The sequence below is a fragment of the Callithrix jacchus genome, chromosome 9 (genome assembly GCF_049354715.1).
Source record: "Callithrix jacchus isolate 240 chromosome 9, calJac240_pri, whole genome shotgun sequence".
In the NCBI taxonomy this organism is placed as follows: Eukaryota; Metazoa; Chordata; class Mammalia; order Primates; family Cebidae; genus Callithrix; species Callithrix jacchus.
The window spans coordinates 109802249-109829603 of record NC_133510.1 but is presented as its reverse complement, the minus strand read 5'-3'; the positions used below and the strand labels follow the sequence as shown (position 1 = coordinate 109829603).

At 39.2% G+C, this 27355-nt stretch overlaps 2 protein-coding genes across 2 annotated transcripts in view; one reads left to right on the top strand and one right to left on the bottom strand.

The window, feature by feature from the left end:
- Positions 1-1110: 1110 nt before the first annotated feature.
- Positions 1111-17870, bottom strand: TMEM263 (transmembrane protein 263). Its single transcript, XM_002752944.6, has 3 exons — positions 17665-17870; positions 7591-7660; positions 1111-4007 (listed from the first exon to the last, which is right to left on the bottom strand). Exons 2-3 carry the CDS (start codon positions 7652-7654, stop codon positions 3721-3723), a joined length of 351 nt encoding a protein of 116 aa, XP_002752990.1. The 5' UTR covers positions 7655-7660; positions 17665-17870; the 3' UTR covers positions 1111-3720.
- LOC118144429 (uncharacterized) overlaps positions 9902-27355 on the top strand; it is a 94077-nt gene continuing 76623 nt past the window's right edge. Inside the window, exons 1-3 of the mRNA XM_078338166.1 lie at positions 9902-9917; positions 16819-16980; positions 17587-18938. Coding sequence (XP_078194292.1) covers positions 9902-9917; positions 16819-16980; positions 17587-18290 — 882 coding nt within the window. The 3' untranslated portion in view covers positions 18291-18938. The remainder of the gene's footprint in view (positions 9918-16818; positions 16981-17586; positions 18939-27355) is intronic.

Sequence of the window (27355 nt, the reverse complement as noted above, 5' to 3'; positions counted from 1 at the left end):
GAGTCAAATTCTGTGTCCTCTGTGAGAAAACGCTCTTTAACCAAATTAGATTTCCTTCATTTTGTGTAAAATCACACTAAATTTATTGCTGTAGCAAAATGTGGTCACCAAAGTAAATATGATCACCTGAAAGACTTCCAGTGAGCTGCAAGTTAGCCTGGTAAATCAAGTGTACAGGCCACACTGAATGTCAACACCAGAACCAAGGCCTAGGTACTGAGTAGCCCCATTTCTGTTCCTGGACATAAGCTGGAGAAGTTGTGACATACGCTAATTCGAAAGTACTATGGAAAATTCAACTTACATTGAAAACTAGCCTATTCCATATTTGTAAGGGAATAATGATACTCCCTTTTAAGGCCCTCATGCTGATTAAATGAGAAGTATGGACAGTGCCTGGGAGGTAAATAATTCTTTGTAGTCCTCCCCACTCCTTTTAGTCATTTATTTTCAGTGAGATGTCTAAGTTGGGTTCACAGCTACTTAGAACAGAGAGAAATGCTCCCTGGTTTATAATCCCTCCATCAGTTTTCAAACCTTGTTGAGGACAAGAATTGCCTGGAAGGGTTGTTAAAATGCAGTTCTGGGCCCCACCTTGCAGAGATTTGGCAAATTGGAGTACAACCTAGAAATCTACACTCTTAATTAGAGTTGCTTAAAATATATTTGTATTTCGGGCCGGGCGCGGTGGCTCAAGCCTGTAATCCCAGCACTTTGGGAGGCCGAGTCGGGTGGATCACGAGGTCGGCAGATCGAGACCATCCTGGTCAACATGGTGAAACCCCGTCTCTACTAAAAATTACAAAAAATTAGCTGGGCACGGTGGCATGTGCCTGTAATCCCAGCTACTCAGGAGGCTGAGCAGGAGAATTGCCTGAACCCAGGGGGCGGAGGTTGCGGTGAGCCGAGATCGCGCCATTGCACTCCAGCCTGGGTAACAAGAGCGAAACTCCGTCTCAAAAAATATATATATATATATTTGTATTTCATGGCTGTGTTAACATCAAAATACATGTCCACAGATATGTTTGTACATTACTATCAAAAAATTTTTAAATTGGCTACAGCACTTTCTGAACTACAATGTAACTAAGAATTTTAACATCACCCTGTTTTAAAGTTTCCTTTATTTCTTTAGATCTTTATGAAACATTCCATCTTTTGCATATCATAGTGCTTTATTAACAAATTCATGTGTTCTTTTCCCATCCCCTTTTAATATAAAAAATTATTCATCAGTTATTTTCATCTAACATTTCACTAAGTACAGAATTCATGTCAACATCATTAGATCAGCCATTCAAGTGGGTCACATAAGTTTATCCTCATAGTGCCAAAAACCCACTCAAACAATAAGCTGAATAACAGACGCCTCCAGGTATATACAACAACCTTAGTTTCTTAAATTGAACTAGTCCTGTTTAACAGATCAAATTGCTAGTCTTTATAAGTAAACTAAAAAAAGACTCAAGTATACAGCTGTACATATCATCAAATGGTTAGTTCATTTCAACAAGAACCTCTCTAACAGTTTTCTGCTATCATTGCAAAAGCCCCCCCGAACGAAGTTGTAGTTTACAATTTAAAACAATCTTGATATAAAACATACCAGGTGGCTTTTCTGTAGCAGAAATTAATTACAACAATTTTTCCTAAAGCAATTTTAAAGACAAAGTTGAAAATAAATATGCAGTAAACAAAACGTCTACACTGAGAAATTCAGATACAAAGCACAGTGGAGTCTATAACTGTAGAAGTTAGAAATATAAACTAGCAATGAAGCAATAATTTCTTCCAAATAGCAGGAAACAAGTTCTCCAATACCATTATTTAGATAATTATTTCATGTTCACCTATTGATTTAGGAGGTTTTTTTAAATCCCATTTGCAAATTATGACATTTGACCAGAATCCCAACAAATACCTTAAATCATACAGCATGAAATAAATGACCATTTAATTCCTGATTAGTTGACCGCCTTAATGACTTTTCAGTTTTGTATAAGTCAAAAGGTTCAAGAACCTTTGTAGATTTGCTTACAATCCCTTCTGATATTTAAGAAAACTTTTAGAAGTTATGTTATATTCTTATCCATTTGTTGATTCCATATTAATGTCATTATCTTAAGTATTTTATAAACAATTAAGCCTCAGGTATTAGAATGATCTGTTTCAAATTTTTTGGCATGCTATTTTGACTTATTGTAAGGTATAACCCCCATTTCCTCCCATCCACTATGTAAAAAAAAGAAAAAGTTGGCAGAACGGACACAAATTTTCAGATTTAAGTATAAAGAAATTTAAGATTTTCCCAGGCTTGGATTATAATCCTTGACTGACAGGAATGGCAAGTATATATGCCAATTGTTAAATGTTTATGAAATTAAACATGAAACAAAAAGAAAATAAATTCCAACTAAATCATACTGAGAATGAATGAGACATGAGACATGTTAATAAGATATGACACATTTATCATCCATAATCAAACACTTCAAATCCCTGACTGAAATTTTCTTCAAAAATGATACAAACTCTATAGCTGCTTTAAAGGACTGTAAGACAGTATGTTTTTAAAGCCTATATAAACCACTGAAGCACTTTTACATATTTTATATTCAAAACTAATCTATGGAGCTCATTTCATTCCACTTATAAGTAAGTCCTCACATATTTGTGGTTACTTTTACCATGTTTTTAAAAAGGAGTACTGCTAATAATTTAAGACATCCTAAAGATAGACTAGGTGTGAAGTATTCTTTTTCTATTTTGGGTGTTTTAAGTAATCTTTAAGAACTTAAAATTATTTGTTTCTCCTTAATATGAAACTCTTCCAAAATACCTTCTGACCAGTAAGTAAATGTTCTTTAGGCACTGTGAGGTTTATTAATTATGGAGCATAAACCCAGGCTGTGAAGTGTACAATTTAATTTTAACTACTGACAAGACAGTTAAGCACTGTCTTATCCACTGACAGCAGGAAATGCTTTTACCCCACTACTCCTGAGATTCTAAAGAGGGAAAACTAATTTCACAAACAATCTTTAAAAGAATCCATAGATGATTCTAAGAACTGCACATATTCAGGGAATCAGAAAAGATGGTTTTTTTGTAAGGCATCAATGATTAAATTAATAGAATGCATATCTACTAACAAAAGATGGTTAACATTCAGTATCATAAACCATTTATCTCTTCTTTTTAAACTTCTCTAATTCCTGCTAATTTCTGCCAGCTTAAATAAGAAATGAATGCATCTTGGCCTAATCAACTATGGTTATAAAAAACTAAGACATCTGAAACTATTAGGCACATCAAAGGTACGGGTTATGTAATTCAAGGTTCCCTTCTTAAGGGGCAGATGAGTTACCTGGCACATTATACATATGGAACTGTAAAGATCATCTACTAAATTCAACTTTCACATTTTTAGTCAAACTGAGACTTATAGTAAATATTCAAACATACCATATCTTCAGTTACAACTGAGTAAGGGTAACATTTTACCAGATAAAAAGCTGGAACTTAAGTATGAGAAACCTTCATATACTGTGCTCGTATTGGTCTCTTCTTTTTAGATGAAAGCCACTCATCAATACTTTCAACACAGCAGTTTAGAAGATAAACGTCCAAAACAGTTGACTTGGTTGCAGTCCATAATTTAGCAATTCGATGCCACTGGCATTATAGTGCTGTGGAGTGCAAGTGTATCTCCATATTTTAGTCAGATTTGTCTTTCTTCTTTCCTGTTAAGGGCACTTTGTTTACAACAGCAGACCCAACAGCTGTAACACCTCCAGCCACAGCAGATACACCCCCTTTCACCAGCCCTATTCCCATGGAAGGCACAGTTGTAACAGCTGTTTTGGTCACTTCCAGACTCTTTCCACCAATCCAAGCCACACCACCAATGGTGGCACCGACAGCTCCCTTTGTAACACTGAAGATACCCCCAGTCACACGGGACAACATGCCTGGTTGCTGCTGTGGGTGATCTTTCATTAAACCTAAGGAGAGAAAACATCATGAGACAATCAAATATAAGTATGTAAAAGAGCAGTACACATCAGTAAGTCACCTAAGACTTACAGTAAGAACCTCACAATCGGGAGGTTCATTTGATGAGGCCAACCACACCGATTCAAGGACACTGATGAGCTCTTCCTTCAGGGTATAGAGCTCTTGGTCTATACAATATCTTGGTCCAATGCGAGGTCTTAGTATCTATGAGAAGAAATGCTTTAGAGACTAAACAACTTTTGTTAAATAGAATCCTATTTTAAATGTTTCCTTGATTTATGGTTCTGTTGTTAATAAATAACCTTTATTTTTCTATCCTAAAAGGAATATTAAAAAATAAAAAGATAACTATATTTGACCTGCATTTCCTTGATAGGATTTAATCATTACTAAAACAATCTTCTTTCTAAAAAGCAATAGTTACCGAGGTATGGTCTGGGACCACTGGAGATGCCTAAGACCATTTCAGGGGCTTTACTATTTTCATAATATGATCAAATATTATTAAAGTATCATTTGTCTTTTCACTTTCTTTCTGTCATGAGTCTATAGCAGAGGTTTCCAGAATCAGGATGTTATATGATAGAATACAACAGACTGAATGCAGAAGCAGCTGCAAGAATGTAGCTGTTTTCCATTAATCCAAACATTAAAGAGATTTGCTAAAATGTATAAACCAATATCACTCTGCTCACACTTTCCACAATTTTTTGTTTTGAAAGAGTTACTATTCATAAAAATATTTTAATTATGTTAATATGGGTTCTTTTAAGGAATATTCAGATTTCTCAGTTTTTATTGCTAATATGGTAAATACTGACAAAGACACAGCTCTTTGGGGCCTCAATTTTTGAGACTGTAAAGACATCCTGAAACCAAAAAGTTGAAGAACCCCTATTAAGGAAATACATTTGGGTCTCCCCTTTATGTCTCCCTTACTATTTAAAGAGCTAGTACTATGTAAAAATGAAAAACTATTCATCATTTAAAATTGTGTCACCTACCTAAAATCATTTTTATTCAGACATAAGTAGGACAGAGAAACTACAGCTATGGTTAACACTTAAAATTACTACCTCAGTCATTCTTATGAAAGAGAGTGTGTGCTTTAAGTATCTAATTTTTAAAAACTAGAGATATCCCCCATAAAAGGTAATAGCAATATGAAAAACTGAGCTGCATCTAAGTCATGAGTTCGTTTTGTTTTTTTTTTTAAATAAAGCCACATATATTAGCATGTAACCTCAAACTCAGGAATCAAATGACTAGCAGAAAGTTTCATAAAAAAATTAGCACCAGCTTCAAATGAACACAGGCCTTTTCTCTTTAGTAACCTAATGATTTAGGCAGCAACAACACATAAGCATTGGCATTTTTCTAAACTTTGTGGAAAATATTTCGTACTTATATAATTCAGGCTTTACTTCTAAAAAACTACACTCTCACACAAAGAAGAGTAAATGTTGGGTACATAAGTCCAACTAATAGCACCAAAACTACTAGATGCTAGCAGAATGAGGTTGTCAGAGAAGGTATCATGGGACACTGATAATATTTGATGGAGAAAACAAAAATTTCTGAAAACTGAGCTTTCCAATCCAGAGGGTACAAATTTACTTGAGATAGTTTTTCTTTTCATGATTTGGAGATTTTACATTGTATCACAAGTCAGAAAATCTCACTGACTAGTCAAAATATCTTTGCAAAATAGTGCATGGATACAGATACAGCAATAGCTATAAATTTAAAAAACCAAATATTTTTATTAAAACTACTTAATAAGTATAATTAATACAAATGTTTTAATGACTGAATTAAAAGACAAGATATAGATGAGCATTTGAATATATCATTATAAAATTATGATGGGAAGAATTATATAAGTGGCAATTCTTTTGTAATCAAGGTCACTAGCCCTAGGAAAAAAGGCAAACTCCTGATTTGAGGATACAACAGATAACTGCCTCAAGCCAAAGAGCTCATTAGTAAAACTGTCTTGGCATGCCAAATTTGGTACACATTCATTTAATGAAGATAAATAATTTTTCTTAATCAAATCAGATCAGTATTAATGCAGTTGATCTCTTTAATTACAGTGTACTCATAATTATCACCATATAAATTATCTGCTTTGCAGATTCCTCTTGTTTAGTGGTTGGCATAAAAACACATTCTGCTTTGTTCTCTTTCTTAACAATCATGCCCCTGGATGGCCTTTATTTATCCCTTTTCTGATTTCTTTCTGACAAAGTCCCTGTTAACTTTCTCACTGAGCCCTCACTTTTCAAAACTCCACAGATCCAGACCTAAAAATGTAAAGCATGAAAAAGAGCTGAGTTAGTAATTTTCCAGGCTATTCCTCCACCAAACTAAACTAAACCTAATTAGCTAGTTTTTCTGCCCTTTTTTTTTTTGAAACAGAGTCTCACTGTCATCTAGGCTGAAGTGCAGTAGCACAATCTTAGTCCACTGCATCCTTGGATAGTTTTGACTTCTTTTTGGCTTAAGTGTAAACTCTTTGTTGCTATTTTCCTAGCAATTTCATTTTGGCCTACCAATACAAGAAATATAGGAAGAAAATTTTAGATAACAGGTAACAGAACTAGGAAAAAAATGTAATAGCTAGAGTCAGGACCTCTAACCCTAGTAATCAACATGCACTTCTCCAAGGAGATCACTGTTTGGATTAAGTTTAGTAACCGTCTATACCAGAAACATGCCTGTAGTCATTTTCTGTACAGTCAGGAAATTAAAATGATTCATGATGTCACAATTTTCAAACTAAAAAAGAATTATGACTTAAAAAGACAAATGAGGCTGACCTGAAGACCATGTGTTAATAGAGGAGGAGAGCTACTAATTATAATGTAATGAATAACAGGAGTTTCACAACAAATCTCTAATACCTCTTAAATTAGGCTGATTTTGTAATGCAGGATATCAAAACTAAACGCAGTCCATCCTTCTTCTGTATCCATCCTCACCCTTTACAAATGAAAGGATACTTTTACTTCTAAACTGGTCTTAAAAGAAGAATGACAGGAAAATATCCCTTATATGGTAAAATTGTGGTCCTATTCACCATTATCTGTGTTTTCTTATTAGAGACTAAAAACATTACCTTCAATTATTTTTGGAACGTATTTACTGACAAGGTAAACAGGTTGTATTTCTTTAAATTTAATAAAAACAATCAGGGTCGGGCATGGGGGCTCACACCTGTAATCCCAGCACTTTGGGAGGCCCAGGTGGGTGGATCACCTGAGGTCAGGAGTTTGAAACCAGCCTGGCCAACATGGAGAAACCCCGTCTCTATGAAAAATACAAAAAAATTAGCCAGGTGTGGTGGTGGGTGCCTGTAATCCCAGGTACTTGGGAGGCTGAGGCAGGAGAATCGCTTGAACCTGGGAGGGGGAAGTTGCAGTGAGTCGAGATCGCACCATTGCACCCCAGCCTGGGTGACAGAGCAAGACTCTCAAAAAAATAAATAAATAAATAATTTTTTTTAAAAAATCAGAACTTTAATTTAGGATTTTTTTTCCAATCTTAGTGTTACAGATGCATACTTACCTTCTGGTGGTTCATCATTAAGGTATGATGGAATTTCTTGTTGATTTTTATCTGTCTGATTCATGATCTCCTAAAAAAAAACATACAAACACATTTCATTTTAACCTCAACATATGAGACTACCTCTTATCACATGCAAAACTGAGACTTCATCAACATTATTCAGATAAACCACATTTTATACCCACTATACAACTAGTCTTCATCTTGTTACTCTCCTACTTCAAACTGTGACATTTAATAAATACTTTAAATTATACCAGCAGACAACATAAATCTTATGTAAAACACCCACCAAAGAGTGGCAGTCACATTATAAGCTTTCCTAAGTTGCTACTGTGGTGCTTCAACTATAACTGAAAGTTACTCACTGAAAGAGAGCTGGAAGGTAGGGTTTAGCAGACAAAATGTTATTTCCTCTTACTGAATACTGGTTAACTTAACTGTAATTTATTTCACAATACTTAAAGAAAAAAGTATACCATAACTAAAAAAGGTGTTCCCCAGACAGAATGGCTATTACTAAATAGTCAAAATATAACAGATGCTGGCAAAGTTGCAGAAAAAAGAATGCTTATACACTGCTAGTGGGAATGTAAATTAGTTCAGCCACTGTGGAAAGCAGTTTGGAGATTTCTCAAAAGCACTCAGAACTACCATTCAACCCAGCAATCCCATTTCTGGATACTAAGCAAAGGAATATAAACCATCTGCCATACATGTGTTATGTTCATCACAGCACTATTCACAATAGCAAAGACATGGAATCAACCTAAATGCCCATCAACAGTGGACTGGATAAAAAAAAAATGTGGTACATATACACCATGGAATACCATGTAGCCATAAAAAACAATGAGATCATGTCCTTTGCAGCAACATGTATGGAGCTGGGGGTCATGATCCTACATGAATTACCACTAGAACCGAAATCCAAATTCTGGAATCTCACTTATGAATGGGAACTAAACACTGAGTACACATGGACACAAAAAAGGTAACAACAGACACAGGGGCCTGGTTGAAGGTGGTGGGTGGAAGGAGAGGGTTGAAAAACTACCTACTGGGTACTATGCTTATTACCTGGGTGATGAAATAATCTGTATGCCCAACCCCCACAACACACGATTTTACCCATGTAATGAACCTGCACATGTACTACTGACCCTAAAAGCTGAAAAAATAAATACTAAGCTGTTCTATCTAAAAAAAGTCCTTAAAAAAAAAAAGACATCCCTCTCTTATTAAGATTACACCACTTATCCAAATCAGTAACAGATCAATTTTTATGACTTTCTGTTGTTCTTAGAGCTCTTATGAACAGAGGTAGTAACAGAATTCAAAATTTACTATAAAATATATATTTTATATATATATATATATATATATACACACATACACACACACACACATACATACTATGATTAATCTAATTTAAAGTGGTAAGGGAACCTAAGAAATAAAATAAGCGATGCTGCAGTAAAGAAAACATGATTAAAATTTATTTTCTCAATTTCCTTTACTATCGTGAAATACTTCCTTTTAAATTCACTTGAGTAGGTAAAGATTAGAACAAGTCAAGATTGGTCTAAAAGTGTTCTTTATAATATATTATCTGGCTTGGCCAGAAAACTAGTTATGATCCCAACAGTCATACATCCTTGTATATAATATATACATATCTGTACATATAATAGATATTAAAAGGGATATTGTGAAAATTAACAATGTAGTTCAATACATTAATTAACAAACGCTGATTGAGCACCTACTCCTGAGCCAGGCAATGTTTAGGTGTATAGAGTATAGTAATCAATACAGACAAAAAAAAATCTCTGCCATCACGAAATAATACTCCCACGGGGAAAAGCATTAAATAAATACAAAGAGAGTACTGTATGTCAGTGGTATTTTTATGCTATGGAGAAAAAGGGATGGATGAGAAGAGGATATCTTATTTTAATTAATTTATTTATGAGACAGAGTCTCAATCTGTCGCCCAGGCTGGAGTGCAGTAGTGCAATCTCGACTCACTGCAACTCTGCCCCCCAGGTTCAAGCGATTCTTCTGCCTCAGCCTCCCGAGTAGCTGGGACTATAGGAGTGCATCACCATGCCCAGCTAATTTTTGTATTTTTAGTAGAGACAGAGTTTCACCATGTTGGCCAGGCTGGTCTCGAACTCAGGTGATCTATCCGCCTTGGCCTCCCAAAATGTTGGGATTATAGGTACGAACCACCACACCTGGCTAGGGATGGATGGGGAGAGGATATGATATTTTAAATAGGATATTCTGTGACGGCTTTACTGCGATGACACTCAAAGAAGGTAAGGATACAAGATATTTAGGTGAGGAGTCTTCCAGAGAAGAAATGGCAAGATCAAGGGCCATGATGTGGGAGCTTATCTGGATCAGCAAGAAGGAACAGCCTGTAAAGTGTGGCAGGGTCGCTTCAAGGGCAGTAGGAGAGGAAGTCAAAGAGTGAGGTCTGGATCAACACAGGCCCTTGCAGGCTATGATGGAGAGTGGCTTTTAACTGAGTGAGATGGAACTAGTGAAAGGCACTGAACAAAAGAGTAAGGTGATCTTTTAAAAGATCATTCTGGCTGCTGTGGGAAGAACAAGCAATAGGAGAACAACAGCAGAGGCAGAAAGTCCCATTAGGAAACAATTTCAATAATCCACACAAAAGACTGTTGGTAGCTTGGATGAAGGTGGTAGAGGCAGAGGCTGTGAAAAGTGGGAATTTTCAAAGGTGATTTTTAACTTCATGGAATTCATCTTGTTAGGCCTTTAAAATCTAAGTCCTATTTAAGATGAGACTTCACTGCATCCCCACCAGCAGCACATGTTCTGTTTAATAAATATCTTTCAATTGCTCGAGTGAAAATCTTGACTCAGGTCATTTATCAGTAGCACCTAATCTTATACTGGTTTGGTTTGAGAATTTAACACATCATACCAAACATAAGATTTAAAAAGTAATAGTAAAGCTAGGTAATCTCTCGCAGAAAAACCAGTAAGAATTTCAGCTAATGCATTACTGGGAAAAGAGGTTCTTGATGGATGTGCCTTAATTTTAAAACTCCCCAAACCACAAAGGCACATGTATTACCATTCACATTTATTTCTTTGATCTATGATCATGGTAAGATCATAACAGATTATACAGGATGGTGGTTAAGGCTCTGGGGTCAGAGTGCCTGAGTTTGAATCTCAGCTTGACCATAAGCTATATAGCAGAGGACAAATAACTTCATTAAATCCTTGCTGTTTAGGATAGTTAAAATAAAAATCAAAGATAATTCTAATCTTAACTCTAAGATGAGAATACTATTTAACAAATTCCAAAACAAAACATGCAGAAATTCCTGGCAGAATGTGTGTGTCCCTTCTGAGAAATGATTATTTTGAAGCCACTTCCTTCCCCCCACTGGACTAATAATTTCAAGAGGACAGACACCTTTCTCCAACTTATTCATCACGGTAATCCCAGTACTATATATTAATACCATACACATACACACAAATCCAGGAGATCACCTGGCTTGTCAATCAACAGAAGCTACCATACCCTGTAGAGAAATAATAGGAAATTACATATACCCATACATCTTATATATTTTAGCTGGAGTTTAAATATAGGTGTGATTATGACAGTAACTGCATACATTTCAAAACTGACTTTCTGGTGCCTACCCCATAAATCCCTACCAACAGTCTTACCTTTTATTTCTAATATGGTATCCCTTAAAAAACAATTTATTCTATATCCTATCTTGTAATTAAGAAAAAGATCCCAATTTTAAAAAATTAGTTATTGCTTTATGAGAGCATAAGATATATGCAAATTAGTCTAAATAATATGAACTGGCTTCAACCTTTTGTGGGTAGGCAATAAGGAGCCATGAGCAGAGTTATACTGTCTTATCTGTGCCTAAGATGCTAACTGAACCAAGAAGAGATGGAAGGAAAGAGAGATTAATACAGTAAGTGGCTACTTGAGTCCAGTAAGATAGAATGACAGTCTAAACTGTCAGTTTTTCGTGTCTAAATAAATGCTTGAACCAAAATACCAGAGTCACCTTTGAATTCTGCTTTTTTTACATTCCCATCTAATTATCAGTAAATTCTGTTGCCTAAATAAATCCAGAATTTAACCACTTCTCACTACCTCTACTGTTACCACTTCAAGCCATAATAATCTCTTACTTGTACTACTGTAAAAATCTCTGAATGGGTCTCTGAGCTTCCACCTTTGTTCTTCTTTCAGTTCAGCCATGTCATACTTTGCTTAAAACCCTCCAACTGCTTTTTATTTTGCTTAGAATAAAATTCAGAGTCCTTATACCTTTAAGGCCAGATATTTAAACCCCATCTATTCTACCTCTTGTTCATTCCAGTCTACTAATAGAGTTCCTTGTTTATCCTTTCCTCAAAGTCTCTTCCCCAATATATGTACATGGCTCAGGTCCTTCTGCAAATGTCCCCTTATCAGATGCTCCCTGACCACCTTATAATAGATGAGCACCCACCACTCTTATCATTTTCACCTAACCCTGCTCTATTTTCCTCAAACTCTTATTGCCACTTGATATGTGTGTCTGTTTACTTTGGGTCTCTCCCAATTAGAACGTAAGCTCCATGAGAACAAAGGCTTGGTTTGTTCACTACTCTATCACCAGAGACTTAATGTCTGATGCATGGTGGACACTCATATACTTGAATTTTCTGTATGAATTAGAATATAACATGGGTATTAATGTGATATGAAAGGGAGAATCTAATGTCATATTTCTAATATTAGCATTATATATATGCATTAACATCTATATTCTACCATAAAATGTATTGCTTTTATAATTTAAAAAATCTGTATTTTCAAGTCTTGGAAATCAGTGATACTCATAAATGATATTTTTAAAGATTACGTAGTTCATCTAATCCTAATTAATCTTAGTTTTAGCACCAGGTGAAGTTAATAAGCTAAAAAACAATGTACTTGAATTACATAATGCTTTAAGAAAATGGTATCATGGAGTTTTGTTCACAGTTATGTCTTGGATAAGGAAATCCTGACAAACAGCCTTATGCAGGTTATTACTATATTAACTGTACAATACTGTTAAAGACATTACCCACTGCAACACTTAATAGCTCTGATAGGGAACTCCACATAAGAAATTTCTTCAGAGGTAATTATTCAGAAAATGTCTTGTTTCCCTCAAATATTTAGTGTGTTTTCATAAAAATCTATCCATTTTTATATTTAAAAGATACAAAGGTGTGACGTTTTCCTTCTCTCTTTGGCTTCCAGGAAGCTTACAGCTAAAATCCCAGCTCAACTAGGTAGTCACCTGTGGCCTGCATAGTTGTGTCCTATCTTCCCCTACACTTCCACACCTCCTCAAGACCACTACCCAGATTTCTATTTTTCCCTGGTTTACAATTTGAATATCTTATTTATGTATTTTTACCAACTTGTTGGTACATATTTTTGTTGTAAGCTTCCAGATAGTATTCGTGGAATAAGTAGGACAAAAAGAAAATATTGTAACCCCAGCACTTTGGGAGGTTGAAATGGGAGGGCTGTTTGAGCTAAGGAAGTCAAGACCAGGAAAACATAAGGAGACTCCATCTCCACACAAAAAAAGAAAAAAAAAATTGGCTAGGCATGGTGGTGCACATCTGTAGTCCCACCTACTTGGAAGGCTGAAGAGGGAGAATTGCCTAAGCCCAGGAGGTTGAAATAGCTGTAGTGAGCCATGATCGTGCCACTGCATCCAGCCTGAGCAACAGAGTGAGACTTTGTCTCAAAAAAAAAAACAGAAAAGAAAAGGAAATACCTGCATCCACATATACTTTAAGCATCGCAAGAAGAGATACATACCAATATATGGCCCAAATTTAGGGTTAAAAAAAGAAAACTCTAAGCTAGAGTCATGCTTTCCAAATGTACCTTTTTAATCGTAGGCAGTGGTATGCCAAGGACTTAAGAATCCATAGAAGAGACATAATGCATGCATTTTAATCTAGAGTAATTTAAAATACTGTTTTATTTTTAAATTCACACACAGTAAAAAGTAAAGTGCTTGAGCGTTGTTTTTTTAAAGATAACTAGACTTTCAAGAGATTTCACTCTAGCCTAGGACTGCTTCTGGGTATATTCTCAGACTTACCAGCTCTCCTACAGTCCAACCACACTCCCACTCCCACGCCCACCATGAGTTCATTCTGGACTTAAATTAGGAGTATTTCTGTAGAGGAATATGAAATTTAAAAAGCTAGATACTATCAAATAGAAATATTCAGTTGAATTTAAAATCATTAGCAGTGGCACGTGCCTGTCATCCCAGCTACTCAGGAGGCTGAGGCAGGAGAATTCCCTGAACCCAGGAGGTGGAGGTTGCGGTGAGCCGAGATCACGCCACTGCTCTCCAGCCTGGGTAACGAGCAAAACTCGTCTCAAAAAAAAAAAAAAAAATCATTAGCAGTAGTGACCAATAGGATTATCAATAAACAACAAAGTAGCAAATCTGGAGTTCTGCCATGCCAGGCATAAGCCTAATGAGACTAGAGAAATTTACTATTTAGAAGGCCTTTAAAGTCCTAATTGCAGCAAAGATTAGTCTCACTGGGACTTATAAAAACAAGGGCCGGGTGCAGTGGCTCACGCCTGTAATCCCACCACTTTGGGAGGCCACAGCAGGTAGATTACCTGAGGTCAGGAGTTCGAGACCAGTCTGGCCAACACGGTGAAACCCCATCTCTACTAAAAATAGAAAAATTAGCTGGGAATGGTGGCGGGTACATGTAATCCCAGCTACTAGGGAGGCTGAGGCAGGAGAATCTCTTGAACCAGGGAGGCGGATAAGAGAAGATCAAGCCACTACACTCCAGCCTGGGTGACAAAGCAAGACTATCTAAAAAAAAAAAAAAAAAAAAAAAAAAAAAAAAAAAATTCAAAATGGCTATTTTTAAATGTTACCCTTAAGTAATACATTAAAATTACTAAATTCTATACAAACTATATCCCCTGAACTCACTGAATCGTTAGTTCAACATACACTTGAGCTCTACTATGTGCCAGGCACCCTGTTATGCACTTAGGAGTTCAGTGTGATTAAGCACACACAGGCACTACTCTAAGCCAGAGTTTACAATCCAGTGGGAATAGATTTTTCTGGCACTTGCCATTTAGTGAATCATTCAAGAAACATATATTCAAGAAACAAATACCTCTGCTAAGAGCTCATAATGCACAAGTTTCTATTAAAAACATACTTTCTGGCTGGGCATGATGGCTGGGGCCTGTAATCCCAGCACTTTAAAAAGGTCGAAGCAGAAGGATCACTTCAGCCCTGGAGTTTGAGACCAGTCTGGGCAACATAGCAAGACCTCATCTCTACCAAAAAACAAAACAACACAGTTTCCAAAGGAAGGCAATAATGACAGACAATAGTTTTAGATAAGTACAAATGATTTGACTTATTCTACAGACATAAATCAGTCCTACCTCTTCGTCCTGAAGTGTGAATAAACTATTACAATACCAACTAAACTGGGTTATAAGTGGGTTTTTAAGAAATTGTGACATATGAAAGATTTCTTTGTTATAGACTGTATATCGTGACTACAAATTCATCAGCAGTTACATTAAGCATTGTAGAGATGAGGAGAAATAATTCTTGCCCAGTACAATAGTATCATAGATATAGCAGCTGGCAAATATATTGAGCAAGAATAAACAACACAATTCCCTGAAGGGTAATTTATTCCAATAATAGAATTAAGTAAACAAACACCTCTTGGGAAACTTTTTTTCTTTTTAAAGGAAAACAGATGAATCAATGTTGTTTATGGGTTTCAGTAATATTTCATATGTAAATTTAGTTTTTAGTCATAAAAAATTCCAAAAACAGTGAATTTTCCTCTGGGTACCACCGCTCTATACACCAAAAGTTGTTAAATAACACTAACATGTTACATAAAGCTTAACTACAAAATATAGTGCACAACAGTTTATCGTCAAAGCCACTTCAAAATACCTGTTATTAAACAGAATGTGCCAATTTCCCTGTATTAGAAAAAGATGCCTATCAATGAATTAGCTAAATTCTTCTACATATTCTACCTATAAGAACTTTGCCACATCCTCATTCCCATGTTTTACCTTCTTTGCCAAATAACTGCAAGGAGATTCAAAAATATATTTATACAGAGCTGTACTACATATACACTAACAAGCAGAGTGCATTAAAACACCAGCTTACCGTTTTTAAATTTTTCTATTTAAACCAACTATCCAGAAGAGTCTGCTTTGAAAGATGGCTCCTGCCCATTAAATCAACAGCAAATAGTCTACAAGAAATGCCCTGAATCTAGCAAGGAAGAAAAAGTAAACCGCCAGTAAAACTTGTAAATGCCCACTTAGACGAGTACTGACAGTGTCAAAATGGCAATTTTTAAGGGTTGTCCTTAAATGAAACATTAAGCAGAATTACAATACTCTATCAGGGAACCATTTTACATTATTTCAAGTTATTTGCATGCCTACTATGTGTCAAACATTCTGTTAGGTACTGAGGCATCCTTGTGAACAAGCATAGAAAAGTACTACTCTCAAGATGTTTATATATAATCCAATGAGATATATTCCGGAAATAGGAAAAAAGCAAATACCCAATAACTGAAACAAAGAAAGGTAAAGATTTTCCTGTAGTTAAAAAAAAAAAAAAAAACACATGCACACACGCACACACAGAAACCTGTATATTTATTTGTCTAATGTAGCAACGTTACAATTTCTAAGGATGCTTTCTATAAATGGACAAATTTTTAATGAACTTGGTTTTTGGTACATCTGTTCTAACAATGACTAAAGAAATGCAAGTGGAAAAATCAAAACAGGATGCATTTGGGTTTATCAAAGGCTACTTCTCCCTTTCTTTTTTAAAAGCATGGGAGCGCACAGGCACATACATGTTTACCTGTTGGTGTGGTATCAATATTCCTGGGGAACCGTTAAGAGCACTCACACGAGCAGATGTTTTAAAGGCTAAACAACAGCACACAGCAAATAATCACATATAGCAAATAAAGTATTTTCATTTGAAATTAGCACAGAGTTCACAAGGACGCAAAAATCAAATTAAGAACCCTCCCCTTTTCTCTAGCTGTTTATAAATCCTTCCTGGCTGCCCCTTCTCTCTCCATTGATCCCTTTAGGTACTAGCAAGTTTTTTTCTTTAGCAGAGACAGTGACGTGGCAGGAGCAGCAGAAAATGACCCTGGAGGCGCCGTGGCTAGCGCTGAGCTTGGCACCTCCTCCCTCCGCTCCACGTTGTACACCCAGCACACCCCACTCCCGAAGGGTTCCAGAATTTCTATGTAAGCAGGGTTTAGGACAGGCGATCTGAATGGAAGCGAAAGCTGGGGGATCGGTCTTGAAGGTGCGTGTGCAGAGCAGGCAGTTTTTATTTAGACTGGGAGGCAGTGACGGCACGGATGGGTGCTCCAGCACTCCCTGTCACCCCTGGGCGCCGCCAGCACCCTCTCCATTCCCACTTTTAGTTTAGGTTAGGCGTGGGAATACAGCCGTCCTACCCAGGAAGAGCTCTGGGGGTGTCCACTGGGGGACGTCTTGTGTGCCTGAACCCAAGAGGGAGGTTTATCAACAGGTCAGGAGTTGGCAGAGCGAGGACGCCCAGCACCCAAGTCCCTCCGCTGCATCCCTCTCCCAGGCTGCTGACGCCCCCCCACCCCCCACCTCCGCCTCCACCCCGAACCCCCAAATGTTAAAATATCAGGCGGAGGCTTTCCAGGGGAGTCCCCAAGCTCCAATAGCAGCGGGGCAGTCAGCAACGTTGAGGAGGAGTAGCCCTAGAAGCGAACCTCCATCCGCCCCCAACTTTGTCCCGCCCCTCCCCCTTTCCCGCTGGGTCCCCGCCGAGGCCCCGCAGGGAGAGAGGCCGGGGAGTGCGAGCTGAGGGGCAGGGGAGCCGACGGCAGAGGGCGAGGGAGGAGGGGAGGAAGCCGGGCTGCGCCCCTACCCTCGCAGCCCTACTCACTTACCGCCGGGGTCGCGGCCCGCGCTGGGGCAAACGCAGGGGCCGGGCGGAGGGAGCGGGCCGGCGCCGAGGAGGGCTGAGACAGCCTGGGCGGCAGCGGCGGCCGGCACAATCCCGGGCAATCGCGGCTCCGTAGGCGTTCTCTCAGGCTATGGAGCTGGAAGACTGTGGCTGTGGTGGTGGCAGCGGCGGCGGCCTCTGGCTGCGGACGTGGCGCCCGACGCGACCCGCCCCCTCCACCGCCTCCTCAGCTCCCGCCTCCTTCCGCGGCTCCGACTCCGAGGCGCACGCGCGCTCGTGCAGCCCGGGCCCCTCCCGCGCCCACCGGGCACACGCCCACTCGTTTCACGCAGGGTCCGATCCTCCCAGCAGCCCCCAGCCGGCCGCGTCCTAACTGCGCACGCGCGACGCTCTAAGGCCCGCTCCCGCCCCTTCGCCCCCTGCGCGCCTCCGTGGGAACCCCCGGCCGGCCTCAGCGCGCCTCCTCCGGGGGTCTCCCCGCCTTCTTCCCGCCACTGTCCAATCAGATCGGGCGAGGGTCACGAAGCCTGGGAGACCCGTAGGCCGCGGACCCCAGGCCCAGAGGTTAGGCGTCGGCGGCAGCCGGGAGTCAAGGTCCGCGCCGAGTAACGGTCTTCGGAATTCGGAACCTTGGCCTTAGGGAAGGTGGGACAGTCGCCAGTTTCTCTAGCACTTTTCGTCCAGGTGCCTCATCTTCTTGGCCTGCTGTCCTCGGGGAGTGACAGCCGGGCCTGCTCAGACGTTCACGTCGGGGCCCTATACTCGCCTTTGTGACTAAGTGCTAGGGAGAGACGTGGCTTATTTATGTGTTTTTCAGTTTGTTTGATTTTTTAAATTATTATTATTTATTTTACTTCTCCCTGGCCTAAAATTGAGCTCCTTGAGAGTAAAAACCCGCCTGGATCGTCATCACCGTCGGCTTGGTGCCCGGCCTGTCAGGAGCTCGGAATGTGTTGAAGAGTGGGTGTTTAGTAGCGAAAGAGCCTTGGACTGGGCATTAGAAAGCCTGGCTTTGCGCCGCGTTCTTGCCACTTGCTGACCGGGCCCCTCCACGTGTTCCCCGCCGTGGCAGCTGCTCTCCTCTCCAGTCCAACGGCGCGGGGAGGCGCGGGGAGGCGCGTGGCGGCCCCGCCTGAGCTGATCCCCCGGGATGTGACCCTCTCTGAGCTTCACAGCGGGTTTCAGGAACCAACTCAGAAGGTCGTTTTGAGGACGGGAGGATTTGAACTGCTCAAAGCCTGCTTAACTACGTAAATGGTATCCATTAACTTTTCCTTGACTCCCTTTCCACACCTATAAAATGAAGATGATGGGAAGCTCATCATACTTTGTGTGTGTGTGTGTGTGTGTGTGTGGTGGGTGGGAAAGGTCTTTATGAACTGTGTATGTGGGATGTTTCCTTTCACAGTCTGATTAACAAGTTAAAATACATAAAACAAGAGCATGTGAAATCAGAAACATACACAGGAAGCAAAAAAACTGACAAAATGGTTTATCAACTACAGAACACTCAGGGTGGTGGAAATGAATGATAACTGTTGACAACATAGCTCCGAAAGGACGTGCTAAAACCGAGGAAAGCATGCTGGATGGAGCTAACTTTGATCCAGGTCTTAAATGGAATGGACTATAGTTTATAGCTTCAACCTAATCATTAACTTATGAAATCAGAGAATTCAGGCCACTTAAGTGGTCACTTAAGAATTAAGGCCACTTGGCCGGGCGCGGGGGCTCAAGCCTGTAATCCCAGCACTTGGGAGGCCGAGGCAGGTGGATCACGCACGAGGTCAAAAGATCGAGACCATCTTGGTCAACTTGGTGAAACCTCGTCTCTACTAAAAATACAAAAAAATTAGCTGGGCATGGTGGCGCGTGCCTGTAGTCCCAGCTACTCAGGAGGCTGAGGCAGGAGAATTGCCTGAATCCAGGAGGTGGAGGTTGCGGTGAGCCGAGATCGCGCCATTGCACACCAGCCTGGGTAACAAAAGCGAAACTCCGTCTCAAAAAAAAAAAAAGAATTAAGGCCACTTAAGAATTAAGGACAGTGGTCCTCAGACTATCAAGATATTTTAGTTTCTCAAAGCAGAAAGAGGAAATTAAATAATCTTGTCACTTCAACCTATGGGTTGCATGATTAGCAGGATCAGTGGATTGTACTGTTTATCCAGCATGTGAAGAAATGGATAGCCTCTGTTGTTATTACAGAAGCTTCTGTCTTTAATATATCTTTAATATGTGACCTTTCAAGGTTGAACTCTAGGTAAAATTATGAAGTGCACGGTTATGTCTCGTTTCTTCTTCCCTTTGCACGTTGTTTTAAAAAGAGAATTATTAAAGTACAAATGACTGACAGGATTGTAGCCACTCCTGGGAGATTTTACATTTTTACAGTTATTAAAGCCATAACTCAAAGTAGCAGTTGAATCTGTTTCATAAACCAACTAAGATTTAAAAGAGCTCTTTTGGGAGGTCATGAGTTCACCAGAAACTTCTGAAACTGCAAATAGGAGTTCAGCCTATAAAACGAAGATATACATGACTTGTAGTATTTCTTCGTTCTATAGGCTGAACTCCTCTAAATTCTGGTGACCTCCCTTTCTTAGATTATTAAAATAAAATACAGGTGGCTCACTCCTGTAATCCCAGCACCTTGGGAGGCTGAGGCAGGGGAAGATCACTTGAGCCCAGGAGTTTAAGACCAGCCGGGGCAACATGGAGAGATCCCATCTCTAAAAAAAAAAATAATAGGCTGGGCGTGATGGCTCATGCCTGTAATCCTAGCACTTTGGGAGGTCGAGGTGGGTGGATCATGAGACCAGGAGTTCGAGGCCAGCGTGGCCAACATGCTGAAACCCTATCTCTACTAAAAATACAAAATTAGCCAGGTGTGATGGCGGGTGCCTGTAATCCCAGCTACTCGGGAGGCTGAGGCAGGAGAATCACTTGAACCCCGGAGGCAGAGGTTGCAGTGAGCCAAGTTTGTACCACTGCACTCCAGCCTGGGCAACAGCAAGACTCTGTCTCAAAATAATAATAATAATCATAATCATGGTGGTACACTCCTGTAATCCCAGCTATTTGGGATGCTGAAGCAGGAGGACTGCTAGAGCCTGGGAGGTCAAAGCTGCAGTGAGCCGTGGTCAAACCACTGCATTCCAGCCTGGACAACAGTTAGACCCTGTTTCAAGAAAAACAAAATGAAACATTTATTTCTGGATGTTATTTTGAAAGATTTGTCATGTCTTAATATAATGAGCCCTAGCCAGGTAATCACAGCACCAAGGTAGTAGGATTGCTTAAAGTCAGGAGTTTGAGACCAGCTGGGTCAACATAGTGAGACTCTGTCTCTACAAAAAATAAACAAATATATAATTAGCCAGGTGTGGCGGCACGCACCTGTAGTCCTACCTACTTGGGAAGCTGAGGCAGGAAGATCACTTGAGCCAGGATTTCAAGGCTGCAGTGAGCTACAGCTGTGCCACTGTACTCCAGCCTGAGTGACAAAATGAGACCCTCTCTCTTAACATAATAATAATGAGTTCTTAGGGCCTTCAGGCAGTAACTTAACAAAATTCTTAATACACATATATCAATTACCCAGCATTTTAAATGACTGAGTTTTCTTCTAGTTGGTTATATACACAGCCTTTTTGCCTTATTAAAAATCTTTAGAAATTAGATGTGACATTGTTTAACATGGTAGGGTGGTTCAAAGAGGACCAGAAAGAAGCAAGCCAGAAACCAGTAATGTTAAAGCAAGAAATTATTTCTAGGCTGATAGTACATTGAAGTTTAAAAAGCCCCAGCCCAACCTTCTGCCCAACATGTGAATCTGTCTCCTCTTATGTGCACAATTATAGTTTTCATTGTTATCAAATACTCTTCCCACAGTTTCAGTATGGACTTATTTAAGTAACCTACTTGTTGCAAGGTCCACATATTTTTCTGTTTTACCATGTTTTCATGAGTGTAATGCATTATCCTTGCATTAAATTAACAGCTTTATAAAGGTTAGTTACCACCCAGTGTAAATCATGCTTTCTGTCCTCACTTTCTTACTGCTTTTTGCCATTCCTGGCACAATTACCTGTGCTATTCTTGGTTTTCCTTTCCCTGCACCAATATCCTTTTTTAATTTTTCCTATTATATGATCATACCAGCAGATTTATTTGACACAGTTCCTAAGCTCTATCATCTCATTTCTCTCAACAATCCAATGAGGCAAATACATTATATTTTAATATAGAGAATTGTATATGTATATGAGGAAACTGAGGCATAAAGAAGTTGGGTAATTTACCCTAGGTCCCACAATTAGTAAACAGCAGGCTCTAGAATCAAACCCAATTTTGTCTGACTCTAGAGCCCAAGTTCTTAACCACTATATTCTCAGAGAAAAGCAGTTCCTGACATGCAGTAGATGCTGGCACAACTAGGCTTTGGTATTCTTGTTGAACAAAAGCAATTTTAGAGAACATCAACATCAGACAAGGCCACTCTATGATCCTGGTGGATCAGGACAGAAATAAGTCTACTTCATAATCATGGTTGAACATAGACAAAAACATGAACGTTGTCCAACCCACCAAATGGAATACACAAAATGAAAATCCCAAACTAGTCTATGTAACTGTTGCCTCTTTGCCAATGACAGCTTTAACCTCATTCCAGTCTTCCTTGTTTCTAGATAAGATTTATTAAGATACCCAATCAGAATTACCCCCACTTCCTGACAATATCTTGTTTAGAGCATAGAGCAAAGTTCCACCTCCTTAAACCCTCTGTCAAATCACCGATTTTTCAAACACCTTACCGATCTGTCCCATGGTTCCCCATGATCTCCCTTGCTGCAATGAGTGATAAATTCAACCCTTGCTGCAATGAGTGATACATTCAATTTGTTCAACCACAGGTGTGTTCCTAGTGATCTTTGACTAGAAGGCATTGACAATTCTTTCTTGACTGTTCTGTATCTTGCATATCTATGGAGTAGAAAGCGTACTTGTTAGGTATTTCTGCCAGTGAAAGGAACTGGAAACTGCCCTTTCATCTCCAGCCATGGGTTTGTAACACCAAAGCTAGAAGATTCCCTTTCTTTATGTGGATCATAAATAGAGTGTCTGCTAAATTGAGACTTATTAAAAGATAGCAAAAAGAAACACATAATTTTGGAATAATTGGACATCATTTTTAAAACAAAAACTTAACACATATAAACTCATGCCTTTCACCACATACAAAATAATTCAAAGTGGATCATAGATCTAAATGTGAAAATATAAAACTTCTAGAAGAAAACATAGGAGAACATTTTTGTGATCTTGAATTAGGCAAAGTTTTCTTAGATACAACACAAAACACACAACCTATAAAAGAAATTTATAAAAACTTGCTCTTTGGATAACACTTGCTCTTTGGGTGACACTTAACAAAAGAACAAGCAACAGACTGGGAGAAAATATTTGTAAAACATATCTATTAAATGATTGTATCCTGAATATATGACACACTCTTATAACTTAGAAGACAATCCAGTTTTAAAATGTGTGAATAATTGAACAATCACTTCACGAAGGAAGATACATGGATGGCAAATAAGCATATGAAAAGATGCTCAACCCCTCTTACCCCCAGGCAACTACTCATCGATTTTTTTCTCCTTATGATTTTTGCCTTTCCCAGAATGTCATATAAATGGAATACACTATGAAGCATTTTTATTCTTGCATCTTTCACTTAGAATAATGCATTTGAGATTTATTTATGTTGTGTGTAGGAGTAGTTTGTTCCTTTTATTGCTATAGTCCATTTACTATAGTAGTCATTAGGGAAATGCAAATCAAAGCCACAATCATCACTACTTGGTTGAAATAAAAATAATTTCAAAGACTATTGAAGATGGATAAAAACTAAAACTCTCAGACATTGTTGGTAGGAATGCAGAGGGGCACAAATACTTGGGACATGGTTTGGGAGTTTCTTAGAAAGTTATGCATATACTTATGACCTAGAAATCCTTCTCCTAGATATTCACCCAAGAGAAATGAAAACATGTTCACATGAAAACCTGAAATTATTTTATAATCATCTAAAACTAGAAACACCCTAAGTGCCCTTTAATTTGTGAATGGATAAACAAATGGTGGTACATACATGCAATAGAATCTACTCTTACACACGACATAAGTAAATCTCAAGTGCATTATTCCAAGCGAGAGATGCAAAACTAAAAACTCTTCATACTATATTCCATATATATGACAGTCTGGAAAAGGCAAACCATAAAAAGAGAAAAGAGATCAGTGGTTGCCTGGGAGGTAGGAGGATTTGACTATAAAGTGGTGCTTAAGAGAATTGCAGAGGGGCTAATGGAACTGTTGGCTGTCATGACTGTGATGTGTGTGGGTTACAGAATGTATGCATCTGCTGAAACTCATAGATTTGTACACTGAAAAGAACATTTTTGCTGTGTGTAAATTATACGTCAGTAATTTTTACTGGAAAAAGAAAGATGTTGAATTGGAAAAGAAGAGTTGTGATAAGGTAGAGTTACCTGGCACCATGAAAATAAAGACTGGCCTAAAGGTGAGAAGCCTCTTATACCCCAATGGGGAGCATTTCACATTGGTTTCAGTAATACAACCCAAATTTAAAGATGCAATTTGTTCTTATATTTTTGCCTAGTTGCTTACTATACTTAACCACTGTTAGCTAGTTTCTACTCTCAAGTGCCCTTATGTCTTCAGTAACCAGTAGAGCAACTTGAGTTTGAGTCTGGTTTCTACCCTTGATATGGTTTGGCTGTGTCCCCATCAAAATCTCATCTTGGATTGTAGTTTCCATAATCCCTATGTGTTGTGGGAGAAGCCCAGTGGAAGGTAACTGAATCATGGGGGTTGTTACCCCCATACTGTTCTCATGATAGTGAGTTCTTATCAGCTCTGATGGTTTTATAAGGGTTGTTTCCCCCTTTGCTCAGCACGTCTCCTTTCTGCTGCCATGTGAAGAAGAACATGTTCACTTCCCCGTCCACCATTATTATAAGTTTCCTGAGACCTCCCCACTATGCTGAACCATGAGTCCATTTAAACCTCTTTTCTTTATAAATTACCAGTCTCAGATATTTCTTCACAGCAGCGTGAGAATGGACCAATATAGCAAATTGGTACTACAGAGAGTGGGGCGCTGCTGTAAAGATACCCAAAAATGTGGACTTTGAAACTGGTTAACAGACAAAGATTGGAATCATTTGGAGCATTAATAACACAGGAAAATGTGGGAAAATTTGGAACTTAGAGGTTTGTTGAATGGCTTTGATCAAAATGCTGATAGTGACATGGACAATGAAGTCTGGGCTGAGGTGGTCTCAAATGAAGATGAGGAACTCGTTGGGAACTGAAGCAAATGTGACTCTTGTGATGCTTTAGTAAAGAGACTAGTGACTTTTTGCCACTGCCCTTGAGATCTGTGGAACTTTGAACTTGAGAGAGATGATTTAGAGTATCTGGCAGAAGAAATTTCTAACCGGCAAAGTATTCAAGAGAAAGCAGAGCATAAAAGTTTAGAAAATTTGCAGCCTGCTGATGTGATGGGAAAGAAAAACCCATTTTCTGAGGAGAAATTGAAGCTGGCTGCAGAAATTTGCATAAGTAATGAGGAGATGAATGTTAATCACCAAGACAATTGGGAAAATGTCTCCAGGCCATGTCAGAGACCTTCACAGCAGTCTCTCCCATCAAAGGCCTGGAGGCCTAGGAGGAAAAAATGTTTCATGGGCCAGGTCCAGGGTCCCCCTACTGTGTGCAACCTCAGGACTGTGTCCCAGACACTCCCGCCATGGATAAAAGGGCCCAAGGTATAGCTTAGGACATTGCTTCAGAGGGTGCAAGCCCCCAGCCTTGGCAGCTTACATTTTGTGTTTATCCTGCAGGTGCACAGAAGACAAGAATTAAGGTTTGAGAACCTCCACCTAGGTTTCAGAGGATGTTTGGAATTGCCTGGATGTCTAGGCAGAAGTCTGCTGCAGAGGCAGAGCCCTCATGCAGAACCTCTGCTAGGGCAGTGCTAAAGGAAATAATGGGGTCAGAGCCCCTATACAGCGTCCCCACTGGGACACTGCCTAATGAAGCTGTGAGAAGAGGGCTACTGTCCTCCAGACCCCAGAATGATATCCACTGACAGCTTGCACCATGCACCTGGAAAAGCCACAGACATTCACTGCCAGCTGTGAAAGCAGCTGGGGTGGGGAGCTGTACTCTACAAAGACACAGGGACAGAACTGCCCAACATTATAGGAGCCCACCCTTTGCATCAACATGAACTGGGTGTGAAATATAGAGTCAAAGGAGATCATTTTGGAACTTTAAGGTTTAATGACTGCTCTATTAGATTTCGGACTTGTGGGGGGCCTGTAGCCCCTTTGTTTTAGCCAATTTCTTCCATTTGGAATGGGTTTATTTACCCAATACCTGTACCCCCATTGTATCTAGGAAGTAACTAACTTGCTTTTGATTTTACAGGCTTATAAGCAGAAGGGACTTGCCTTGTCACAGATGAAACTTTACGTGGAGTTTTCAGTTAATGCTGGAATGGGCTAAGACTTTGGGAGACAGTTGGAAAGGCATAATTGTGTTTTGAAATGTGAAAACATGAGATTTGAGAGGGGCCAGGGTGGAATGATATGGTTTCACTGTGACCCCACCAAATCTCATCTTGAATTGTAGTTTCATAATCCCCACATGTGGTGAGATGTAATTAAATCATGAGGGACATCACTCCCCATACTGTTCTTGTGACAATGAGTAATTTCTCTCAAGATCTGATGGTTTTTATAAGGGGCTTTTCTCCCTTTTGCTCAGCACTTCTTGCTGCTGCCAGGTGAAGAAGGACATGTTTGTGTCCTCTTCTGCCATGATTGTTAAGATTCTGGAGGCCTCCCTGCCATGCTGAACCATGAGCTAATTAAACCTCTTGTCTTTATAAATTACCCAATCTTGGGTATTTCTTCATTGCTGCATGAGAACAGACTAATACAACCCTCTAGTGGAACACTGCTCTTACAGCCTGATTCTGCTATAGATTCTGCTCTTCCTATGGCTTGTTTGGCTTTCTTTGGATGCTTTTTCAATAACCTCCCTCATTACTTAAGGGAACTGTAGCCTTTGTTTCTTGTAACCAGGAGAATCTAACCAACACCTTAGGCATTTTTTATATACCACCCATGTGTCTAGCACTAGAAGACAAAGGACATATCTCTTAACCTTAAGGAGTTATACTCGGGAAACATAAGACATATGCACATTAAGCATTTATAGATAATTAAAGGGTAATACAAATAAAGGCCAAATTGGGTAAAAAAATGAGTACTGAATGAATGCAGAAAACATAGATATGGATGTGGGCTGCAGAAAGCTGCAATAGGGAGAGAAGGGAAATTATATTTTAATAAAAATTGAATACCTACTTTTATAGGAACTTCAGCTTGATATTTATAAATTGTGAGAGAGGAATCATTACTGTTTTCTACCTACGTCCAGTATAGATCTTAGAACCATGGAGAGGCCTCATAATAAGCTTCCATTTCATCTTGGAGCAAAGCACCCAAAATGGTGGCAGAGGCCACCCAGCATAATTTATGCCTTATCAATGATAAAAAGTTAAATGGGGATTGGTG